At 36.7% G+C, this 12,108-nt stretch overlaps 1 protein-coding gene across 1 annotated transcript; it reads left to right on the top strand.

Moving 5' to 3' along the window:
* The first annotated feature begins 4,465 nt into the window (after positions 1–4,465).
* On the top strand, positions 4,466–11,846 carry LOC103716090. Its single transcript, XM_008803958.3, has 6 exons — positions 4,466–4,589; positions 4,703–4,820; positions 7,192–8,695; positions 9,565–9,861; positions 10,924–11,183; positions 11,351–11,846. Exons 1-6 carry the CDS (start codon positions 4,535–4,537, stop codon positions 11,559–11,561), a joined length of 2,445 nt encoding a protein of 814 aa, XP_008802180.2. The 5' UTR covers positions 4,466–4,534; the 3' UTR covers positions 11,562–11,846.
* Positions 11,847–12,108: the final 262 nt, after the last annotated feature.

The raw sequence follows: 12,108 nt of genomic DNA, 5'->3' as shown, positions 1-12,108 counted from the left end.
CTTGCTAAGATAACGAACTCGATCTGGGTTGTTACTTTGTAAGCCTTGACAATCAATCTTGAGCTTGTTCGAGGTTTCTCACCATCATGAGGGCATGATGCTCCTGTTGAGTTAAAAATGAATTACATGTGTGAAGAAAGGGAAAAAAAGTTTGTTTTCGTAAGTATAAAAATAAAAAATGTCAAGTTTACTTTCAATTTTTTGATCCATCTTTCAACTTTCTTATATTTCATGGTTAAGTATACTTAATCAACTTATATGAATTCAGATATTGATATATATATATATATATATATATATATATATATATATATATATATATATATATATATATATATATATATATAAAGTTTGTTTGGTATTCCTTACCTCATTATGTATCTCGTCGAAAATATTTGACTGCAGATACTTTGTAATGCTATCTCCCATATTATGATCAAAAGCTCCAAATAACCAAATCTCAGAGTCTTCTATTTGCTCTCTTTGGGCAAGTATAGAGCCTTCAGATTGATCACCTCTTTCAACTATATGAAACCCATGGGAAATACCATGCCAAACTCTTCTGTCCTTCATTATTCTTGTACCCTTCTTTATCCTTTTCAAATATCTTCTCACCTTAGTCACCTACAAAACTTGGAAGAGTAAATACATACAATGAAAAAAGTACATAAGATATGGGCAAAAAAAATGTTAAATCTTTTAATCAAAAATTGAATTTATGTAGAAAAATACTGCAGAGGCTTATTGATGTAGCGCTTCCAATGATCACAATGATCATTGCTTTACAAAATTCTTTTATTAAATCAAAGCATGTGTAAAGCTTAGAGGACCAAAAGGCCAATATCAAGATTTTTGGGACTAATCAATATTTGATTGGAGGGAAAGAAGATAAAATACCTACTTTTTAGATAACAGTCTTTGAAAGGTTTTAGATCAAGCTGAAATGATAAAATAAGTCTTGATGAACATGTAAAAGATGAAGAATATAATTTTGAAATATTAAAAAGAGAAAAAAAGGAAAAAAGGAGGAGGAAAACTCTTACATGATTCCATCTTGATTATTGATGCCTCCATGTTCTCATATCGGCTTCCATCATGAGCTGCGCATGCTAAATGACTTGGAAGGAGAGGGTGACTATTAATGGTGTTGGTGGTCTTAATTGTATACAACAAAGAGGTAAAGGAAGTAATAGAAGAGAAATGCCTTTTTTAGGATTTGATTTGATTTAGTATTAATTAGTTGACATCTATTAGACTTGGTTGGATTCACTTACTAAATTTTTATGCCTAGTATCTGCTTAAGTTTTCCTTTCTAAGTCTATCAATAAAACAGCGCATATATCTACAAAAAAAAAAAAAAGGAAGAGCACATATGATGCATATTATGAATATATATATATATATATATATATATATATATATATATATATATATATATATATATATATATATATATATATATATATATATATAATTCATTGTATCCGGACGGCTTGTCACATACTATATCTTGCTAGCTAGAAATCTCAAACTTTTTGATAGCATCATCTAGCTATCGAGGGTTATTGTAAGCTTCGGAAATCATTCATTTACCTACCGTTGGGGAGCAGCTGATAGCGAGAGAGATCAGAGGCTTCTTTTCAGCAGTGGTTGCACTCCGAACGATCTTTATCACTTAGAATTTTCTACCCAAGCTTCCTTAAGGTGAATTTCGATAGTGGTGTTTTGAATGATGATGGAAGAGGTGATGTTGGATTTGTATTCAGAGGCTATGATTCAAGACTCATTGTTGTAGGCGTAGTCAGCTCTATGATATCTCTATTCTTAGTGCTAAGTTGAGAGTGGCATGAGAATTCATCCTTAGGGTTGAATTTATCTATCTTGAGGAAGGCTTTGCGACAGTGGTTGGCTGGATAAGGACATAGAAGTACATGATGAATGAACATCCCTTAGCAGCATATTTGGAGGATAGCCAGCAGCTATTTATCTTTCAGAGCTAGTCATATGCATCGTGAAGCAAATATAGCTGTAGACTGGGTTGCATCTTTTGTAGACACAAGTACAAGATGAATGAACATCCCTTCTTTTAGGATATTTGGAGGATAACCATAGCTGCTTGTCTTTCAGAGCTACTCATGTGCATTGTGAAGTGAATAAAGCTACAGATTGGGGTGCATCTTCTATGGCAGAGCATTCTAGAGGAGCTTTATAGATTAACTATGCATCTATTTTTTTTATTTCATTTTTTGATTTCGTTGGATGTACTCTTACTCCCTGCAATGCTTCAAAATTCTGGACATTACATTTTGCCCAAAATTCTCTATGGTTTTGGTGTCTTGGGATACTGCAGTTCTTTGGCTTCTCGACATGAATGGGCATGAAACCAATGTTGCCAGCATCACATTGGGGAATTTAATTTTGTTAATCATGCAGAGATCACTATGGTATCTCAGTGGTTTCTTTTTCTTAATTTTAGCTTTCATTTAGCTTAATACACCTAAAATAGTCCACAAGTTAAAGTATATATGATACATGTATACATTAACCACCACCATCCAAGTTACTTGTTTGATAAAATCCGAGCGTTCAAAGCACCAAAGCTAGTGGCAATATCAGAAAATATTCCCAGCAGCATGATTCACAAATTAGGTCTATCACTTACCCTGTCATTATCTCGATGAAAATATCCATTTTTGGAAAACATGCTAGTTTTTGTTATTAGACAATCCAAGGACTCCTATGATTCGTGAAAAGAGGGGAAAAAATATAATTAATAAAATATCTTATATTGGGTTGGAGTTTTTTTTTTAAAAAAAGATGGGCAAGTAGCTTTTCCATAAAAATAAAATTTTCATATTTTATTAACAAAAACTCATATAGGACATGGAAAAATTCAATTCTCACTGGCTAGAAATTAGGATATTTTTTTTTTCAAAGGTGGCTTTAAGCTTTTAGCTAGAATATGATAAAATCTTTCTAGACATGTTAGGTATTTTATATAATATTTTTAGAAAAATAGATGTTCAACCAAATATAAGCCATTCTAGAATATGTTACTTTCTTATTATCAACCAAACATACAAAAATTACTTTTCCAGGTATCATATACCTAGTTATCAGCATTTTAGAACAAATATTTCAGTGAGAGAAACTCTGAACCAAATGAGTTCTAATAGGAAGAAATAAGGAGACTAGACCAACTAAAGCTGCAAATGAGTCGGTTTGAGCCATGATTCGACCCGACCCGACCCGATCCACTTAAATGCGATCCAACCCGATTTAAAGGACTCGTAGAGCCGGGCCAGGTTCTAAAATTAGATCCGTTCTATTTTCGGAGTCTGTTTTGGGTTTACTAAATTTCGACCCGACTTTATCCATTTGATTTTTGGAGCAATTTTAGGTTTTCTACCTTATAACCCGACTCGATCCGACCCAAATCCAGTACACCGTTAGGGCCCGCAGGAATGCTTAAGGGTCTTCAACTCTCTATTCCTCTAATCTTTTCTTGTGTTTGAGGACGAGAGAAATAGAAGAGACTATCTTTTGTATACTATCGAATGGCACGAATTTTATATCAAAGCTTATATTGGTTACATTAAATGAGAACATTATTTTCTTAAGAAGGAAGTTCAAACTAATAAAGGCAAAATAGAATATAATTTTGCCACGTAGAAGAAGATGGATTTATGATGAGTCTTTTGCACTTGTTGAACTTTATCATATGTCATTATCAAAACTATACTCTTCATCTTGGCCCATGCATGCTTTTCTAGTAGGATGTTTAGAAAAAATAGTAGTGGATGCATTCTAACAAATTCAGGAGATATCACTGCTAAATAAAAAGATTAGCATCGATGCAATTCTTTTCTACTCAAAAAAAAAAAAAAGTATTGCATGCATGGACAAAAAAAATTCTTATAGCTAACTAGGTTGAGCCTATCATTATTAGGTTATTTTGCGATGACTAAGCACTTTCACTTGCATGTTTCTGTATAACTTGCTTTCTGTAATTTTCACTCATTGAAAAAAAAAACCAAGCATAGGAAATGACAAGTATAGGGATCTAACTTGGGCCTGATCAGAAGCCGATTTGGATCCGAATTTTTTAGGTCGGGCCGGGTTATACATGGACCTGACTCAATCCGACCCGAATGACCTGTTGGGTCAGAAATTATAACCACGGACTTGGTATTTTATTCGTTTAGGTCATGGTCCAACTAAGAGTTGAACCCAAATAAAAGATTAGATTGGATCGAGATTATTATGGCTGAGTCTGCTCCAACTCATTTGCATCCCCAAGACCAACCAAGAGAAAAACATCAAGTTGGCATCAAAACGAGGGAAAAACATCAAGTTGGCGTCAAAACGAAAGGGCACGGGTATCCGTTACTCTATATCACATGCACGGCGCGTGTCTAACAGCAGTGTGGGCTTGTGGCCGCATCCTTTTCCTCTCCTCTCTAAAACCCTTAAAACCCTCCGAGACCCCTTCCTCTTCCCTCTCTCTCTCTCTCTCTCTCTCTCTCTCGCGCATATGGCGCTGTCTCGTCTGTTTCTATTGGAAGCAGAGCTCCGGATGCCCAAGAAAGGTACACCCTCTCAGTTTCTTTTCTCCAAATTCTTTCCCCCTTTCGATTCTTCTTTTATTTTTCCAAACTTGGTCTTCGCTATTGCTTTCTGAGACTGTGAATTGGCCGATCAGGCTTTCCCAGACCGCGAAGATGGTTCGCTTCTTCTCCTCCTCCTCCTAAGAAGGTCTCCAAGAAGGCTGAGGTCGCCAAAGAGAGGAAGCTAGAAGCTGTAAATTCGTTCATCCAGAGGTTCTCAATGATCATCCTATGTTTCTTTCTCCTTTCATTTATCTGCTGATTTTGATTTTTTTTTGAAACAGCGCTATGTTTCTCTGCTTTTCTCCTATTTTATCTGGAAAATAAAGAGTAGGTGGGACTGAATAACTTCCAATGGTATTTTAATGCTATGGTTGAAATTTTAAGGTTATGGGGATATCCAGAACTCCAAGAATCGTCGGTCACAAGGAAAAGAAATTGGGAGGTTTAATGTCCAGTTTGTTTAATTAATTTATGACAAACAACTCGAAGATTATCTTGGAATGTCGGTAAGTTGTGAATGTTGGTAGAATGTTGATAACAAAGTGTTGTCCTTTTACGAGATACTGAACTTAAAATATTGGAAATATTGGAAGTAAGCTCGCTCGAAGTGTTAGTGCAGAGATTTTTCAAAGTGGGTTGTGTTGTACTGGCCTTACATGGAGTGCTGCAGATATTATGATCATTTAACATTGTTTGGTCATTCAGAACCTACTCGGTCTTGCTTTGTCGTTAAGTGTTGAATTTTGTTTGTCCTCAATGGAGTCAACAGAGTAAGATCCTTTGAATTATAAGTGAAGAAAGGAGGAGTGATGAGAGTGGAGAGTTTTAGGAGCTAGGAATTTTGAGTGTAATTATTTTCTTGGTCAAGGAGAACAAAGTTCCATATTATGAGTGCTGCAAGGAGCTATACCAGCTCTTTAAGGGGACATGATCCTGTCAACCTTCCTGGGAGTAATGTATAATGTTAAGTAAAATGGCACTGTTGTGCCTTGCTTAATTGTATTCTTACTGGATAATAGGTTAGAGGAGCATTTTCCTATGGTGGTTTTAGTCTCTTTCCTCTATTGCTTCATAGTATATTTGAGAAAGGCAGAGTTGTAGAGATCCTAAGTCATATTAGTTATGAATGTGGTTTCTTAATGGATTATAAGTGGAAAGCATCAAGGAATTATTGGTGTAGTCGGAGGTGGATGGAATTACTTGCCTGAAGTTGATGCTAAAACTCTTCACAAGGGTGGTCTCAAGAAAAAGGAATGAAAATATCCTTGACCATGAAGCATGAGTATAGATATGAGATACAAATAAGACACAATACGATACACCGATCTGTCAAATCTTAAATAAATAGGATACAGTACAGCTATGGTACAAGAACAAACAAGTATATGTTTACATATATGTTAATAATTATAAATAAAGTATAATGGTTTATGACATCAACAAACTTCACTGTTTACTCATAATTCAAGTTTATAGACCATTTTCATTGCTTCTTAATATAAGTATTTGAGTGCCAGTTGCAAGACCATAAGGGTCTATGGTAAATTTTATTGGTTCATGAATTACAGTCTTTCATGTGCTCTATGAACTACAACTAAATAGTTGATGTTGCGTCCAATATTTGGCTGAATGCCAAAAGTTTGAACTGTCTTAGAAACCTTTTTTACAACCATCAAAAACATACCTTGATGATTCTAGCAAGGACCCAGACAAGATTCAAGCTAATGCTCCTTGACCCCTTCTCTGTTCACATAGTGGAGTGTATATACCTATGTTGCGAGACCAGCTTTCCTCTACATGTCATGTTTTTGTATGACTCCACATATCAAATGATCTCTCTATTTAAAACTATATATGATATAAGAAACCTATGTTTCATATAATTTTCATGTCAAGAAAAAGAATTGATAGATCGGTTCTAGGCTAGGAGTGGGGCTGGCGATGGGGGTAACCTTCCCCACTAGACCTGACAAGCTGTTGGGCATGCAGCTGACTACTGCATCACTTGCCCCAGCAACTCGCACACCTATCCCACCACTACAGTGACCCAGTTGTGCCCATACAATAATTGCATCACATTCCCCCCACATCCACATGTTGCGCCTTTTTGCAAACCTTGCACATAAATGCCACCAACAAATTTCACATTATGGATACAAAAGGTACACCACCACTTCCTCCGAATAGGAGGAAGGGTACCAGTTGCTTAGCCAAATTCCATTGGTTAATGACCATTTGCTTTGACATGTGTTATCATAATGGTTTAATAACATTCAGGGTTGCTGGAAAAAAAATGTCAACTCTTGCCCAGTCCATTTGATTATGTTGGGTTGCAGTCTTCTCTGCTTCCTTTCTGGCATTATCAAAGGTACTTTCTAGAATTAGTGGCCTGTCAAGATTATTTAAGTATCCTCCATGATAGGCATTCTTCATCTCTTCTGAGAGAGAATTAACAGTATTATCCTGTGTTGTTATGCTTGTATAGGCCATGCATTTGGCATCTCACTCATAATACTCTAAAAGCTTATGTCTTCCCCTTTCTGTGCTTATTGATGTCCTTTTCATCCCATTCCTTGTGCAGATATATGATAACACATCCTGGTGTCTTTCCCAAGACAAAAGAAGTTCATGATGAGGTGGGTGGATCATGGTACATTCTAAAAGATATCTTAGCAGAAATGAAATCAAAAATGCTGCCTGGATCTCTGAGTGACAGCCAAATTGCAAGTTCACAGTCACACGTTACAGCAGAGGAAACTCCTAAGGCTGCAGTTATAAACGAAAATTCAGATATTGGAGAGCTCGACATGCCTGGAAAAGGATTTGCTTTGTTAACAGAGCTGTCAAATATAACAGAATCTCATAGTGCAGCGGATACAGATTCATCAGTGCTATCATCTGTCAGAAGTTTGGAGGATACAGAACTATTTGAAAAAGAACAAATGGAACAATCAGTAGATAGTCCTGCATCTCCTAAAACAGTGGGGAGCCTGCAGCAATCTCGCTCGCTTAGTCATATTGCTGAGGATGAAGAAAATTCTATCAGCATGCACAGACATGAGGCTCAATTAACTGAAGCTACTCCAAATGGTAATGAACAGTACCTGACTGGCAAAAAATGCGGGGAACCAGATCAGAACTCTCAAGCAACAGATGTTAATTTCCTGACACCTAATCAGAGTTCGCCATTGAATGACATCGCACCATCAGATCAAAAGGTCATTAATTTGGTTGACTTTTTTAGAAGAAATACAGAAGTGGGTTTGAAGTGCAGAAAGACCGACACTTTGAAACATGAGACTTCAAATTTGAGAGAGGAAAACAAGCATGTCTTTGGTTTAGTTGATCTATTCAAAAGAAATCAAAAAGACTCCAAAGATGATGATGTAATCGACAAGAAAAATATGAAGCAAGACAAGTCCTTGAATCCAAAAGAGAAAATTAGAGAGGATTCTGAGAAGAAATCAGAAGTCAAAGGTCTTCTTGAGCGAATAATTGAACTTTCAAAAGACACACATAAGGCTGGATCTTGGGCACGTGTACCTAATAATAAAAATGACATGGAAATGAGGGGCTTTGTTGATGAAAGTATAAAGTTACTGACTTTGAATGATGAAAACGAGTACAGGAAATCTGCAGGGCAGACAGACACAGAGGAACCAAGGGAAGTAAACACATTACATTCCAAGGTAAGAGATAGTACCCAGAAGAATCAACCTAGAGGCTACGATATTAAAAATGTGAATCTTCAATTAAGTAAAAATGGAAAAGCAATGGGGTCCCCAGATATGTTGGAGTCCCAACTTTTGAGTGAAGAAAGTGATTCTGATATTGCAGCATTCGACTATCTAGAGCCTGAGTCAAAGGATGAGGATGCTTTCTCAACTCAACCACAGAACTTGGATGCTTTTCTACATGAAGGAACAGGAAGTCATGAAAACTGCCTCTTGGTGAAATTTTTGCTGAAAGCAGCCAAGATCAATGATATTGGTCTTGCTTTCCATGATTGTGGGCCGATTACTGAAATCCGTGTTGTTCGCACAAGAAGAGAGAACAGATACAACTATGCTTATGTTTGTTTCAAGGTACTTCTGTCCCACTATCTCATGCCTTTTGTCATAGCTTGCATGGATATCCATACACAAAAGCCTACCATGAAGAACTTGCATCCTTAAATCTTGTCACATATCAGATACTTCCAATTTTTTTTTCCTCAGAGTGTGAAAAATGGTACCAAATACAGTGAAAAATGGGACCAACAGAGTTATGTGGTTAGCAAACAAGTTTTTCACACGGTTATATTCTCTTAAAGATTGGCTTGATGGACCCTGAGTTGTATAGTAGGGGTTGCCATGTGAATCCTCTCCTAATAGGTATAGATTCACAATAATCTAATTTCAAATACAATAAAAGAAACTATAATTTTAATTTAGAGATTTCAAAATTTGTGTTCAATGTGTCTCGGTGTCCTGTATTTTTTTCTATTCTGACACAGCATTGTCCCCATGCAGCATTGACTGTATGACACGTAGACATAGATAAAGATTACTTCAAAAAACTTCCGGGACTTAGAATGTGCCTGAAAAATGGATAAAAATGTAATCATAGGCTTCTTGCATGCAAATGTCGTTAGGAGAGGCAGGCCACAATCTGGAGTCCTGGACTTGCCAACTAGCCAGAACCTGCCCTCCTCCCCTCTTCAAAGCACACACTTTCACGTGTTTCAATCATCTTAGATTCCTGATATCAGTTTATGGTTCATGATTCAGAATATCTACTGCACGTACTAAATGTAAAATAAGCTGTTTTAGATGACCGCCAAAAACTTAATGTTTTCTGTGGCCTCATAGTTTGCATGTTTGGTTCCTTTGTTGCCCAAGTTGTTAGTTCTTCAAGCCATGGAACCTATATAGCTGTCTCTTGAAAGTCTGATGGAATCTTAACATTTTTGCAGACGGAAGAGGGGCTGATTAAAGCTCTAAGTAAAACTGGTGTGGCTGTATGCGGTGCAGATGTTGTTGTAGAGGCAACTTCTCCTATAAAGTTTCACAGCAGATTGGCTAACATGGAGCCTGCCAAAGATGGAGATTTTCCTGCAGCTTTTCTCAAAAATCCAACTCGGACAGTAATGGTCAAGGGGTTGCCAGAAAATACATCATTTTATCAGCTGAAACATGCACTATCATTCTGGGGATGCATCACTGGCCTTGCCATGGGCTCCACGGGATCCAGTGTTTATGTTGAGTACGAGGTGATCCATATTCTTGTGAATTCTTGATACTTCTATGTTCATTTATCTGCTGTAAAGATAACTATCTTTTTAAACTATACTGTGGATAAACTCATTCTGAAAGCTGTCTGCTCAAGACTAAGCAGCTTACTCAAACAAGTGACATTTTAGTAGATTAAATTCAGGGTTACACCTCTAATGAACTTGCACATCATGCAACTCATGGCTTAAACAGAAAAGCTTAGAAAACGATTGTTTGCAAAAAAATCATTCCCAGAAGTCTCTAACAACCTTTTGACACTGACTACCATTCTATTGTTTTATTTGTTTGACACCCATTCTGTACACATTGCCTGTGCATGGGTTTATATTTGTTTAAGTTTGAAAACAAGTTGGGTTGCAGCTAGGTCCACTTCTCCTTATAACCCATCTCAACCACATTTTGTCCTGTTACCGTATGTTCTAATTCTCTGTTTCCTCTGCTTGTGATTCTAGAGGTTTTATCTTTGCTTGTACAAAATTTTGTTTTTCACATATTGGTCAGGGACATTAAATTTTTGATAGGTTTTCTATCTGATAATCAAAGAGTACCCTACAAACAGCATACTCATAGGACAGGTTACGCCTGGATTTAAATTAAAGCCAATGCAATCTGATGTCCGCCTCCTAAGTTTACTAATTATAGCCGTGCACCACAGGTCTTGAGCCTGTCCATGACAAGCTCATGTTTGGTTGCAAAAGCTCCTGGTGATATAGAGTCAAATAGAAACCTTTCAACGAGGTAGAACATCCAATCTGAATGCTTTTCTCCCCATTAGGAGCCCAATTACCATCCCCAGGATAACCTTCATTTCTTTTATGCAGTTTGGTTCTAACTTTATCCATCTGATAGCCACCCTTGTAAGTAAAAAAAATAGTTTTCCCTTCTCAAGCTCTTCAGACTTCAAATTTCATCCTGCTTCAAAGGATTCAGGCTATGACTTTTACCTATTATTATATGTTGTAAGTTTCTGCAGGAAAAGGTTAGAAGTAGAGAGGACTATGGATCTGAGACTCTCATACCCTTTGTTGCTCTTTTTGCAGTCAGAAGAATCAAAGGAAAGGGCTCTTGCAGTAGCCACTGTATCTGTAGTAGGAAAGAAGCTTACAATCTACAGGATTGACGCACCCAAAACAACTGTTGTGAGAATCTCAAGAGTGAACCCCCTCAGCGGAATAACAAGGATTCAGAACATATGTGAATCCTATGGGCAAGTCAAGAGAATAATTGGCAGAGATATTGACACTTTTGATGTGCACTTCAAATTATCCGAATATGGCAACATGGTGAAGATCCTAAACAGGTAAACTATAGATAATAAATTGGAGGGATCCTGATAACATGGTCTGATCACCATCAAAGAGTATTAGCTAGGAAATCATTGATTAGCTTTTTTCATGAAGTCTACTGTTTCTTCGTGTTTAATTATACTTGAGGTTTACTATTTCTTCAATTTCTTTTGGTTGATAGATTGAATGGTTTGATGGTTGATCACCATCAGTGGGTTGCACAACCTGCAACAGTCATTCCAGCTGAAATTCTTCAAACTCTATGGAGCAAACCTGAGGGTCGAAAGCATGTGCGCAAACTGATCCAAAATCTTTGCAGAAAAATAGAAGAGAAAACCATAGACACTGCTCCTATGCTCGGTCTTGCACAAGAATACTATGGGGATAGCTGAATGATATAGAAAGGACTTCATTCATTCATCCCATTCTTGGTTTTGAAGTTGTAGTTTCATTGATAGCATTTGCTCTTCTCACACTGAAGAATCCCAGAGACGAATGAAAATTAGAGAAAACATCATTTTGATGAGGTGGAATATGCAATATCTGTGATATACAGAGTATTCATTTTAATATGCTAAAAGTTGTGCTTATATGTATATTAAATTAACCATTTTCTAGTTTAACCATATTCTTGTTTAGCTTATAAAATGCTAAATTAGCAGTGTGGACTTGCTGAATTAATTGCAACATATGTGGCGATTGTTGTGGACTCCCGAAGATCTATTTGGTGAATTTTTTGTAATCATTAGTTGAAATGAAGATCGGCCATGATTAAGATTAACTTTGCCAATCTCCTTTTTAAATGGTGGCATGTGGTGCATGGTATTGTTTGCCATACAAGATATATCTGCTCCTATTTGCTAGGTTTCTAGTTAATTTTGGCCACCCATGATATGTTTAATGCCTTACCAGTTTTTGCAGATCTTCGAGGAAAAGAAG

This window comes from Phoenix dactylifera, chromosome 2 (assembly GCF_009389715.1).
Source record: "Phoenix dactylifera cultivar Barhee BC4 chromosome 2, palm_55x_up_171113_PBpolish2nd_filt_p, whole genome shotgun sequence".
NCBI lineage: Eukaryota > Viridiplantae > Streptophyta > Magnoliopsida > Arecales > Arecaceae > Phoenix > Phoenix dactylifera.
The sequence above is the reverse complement of the archived record's forward strand: the minus strand, read 5'-3'. Positions and strand labels throughout refer to the sequence as shown.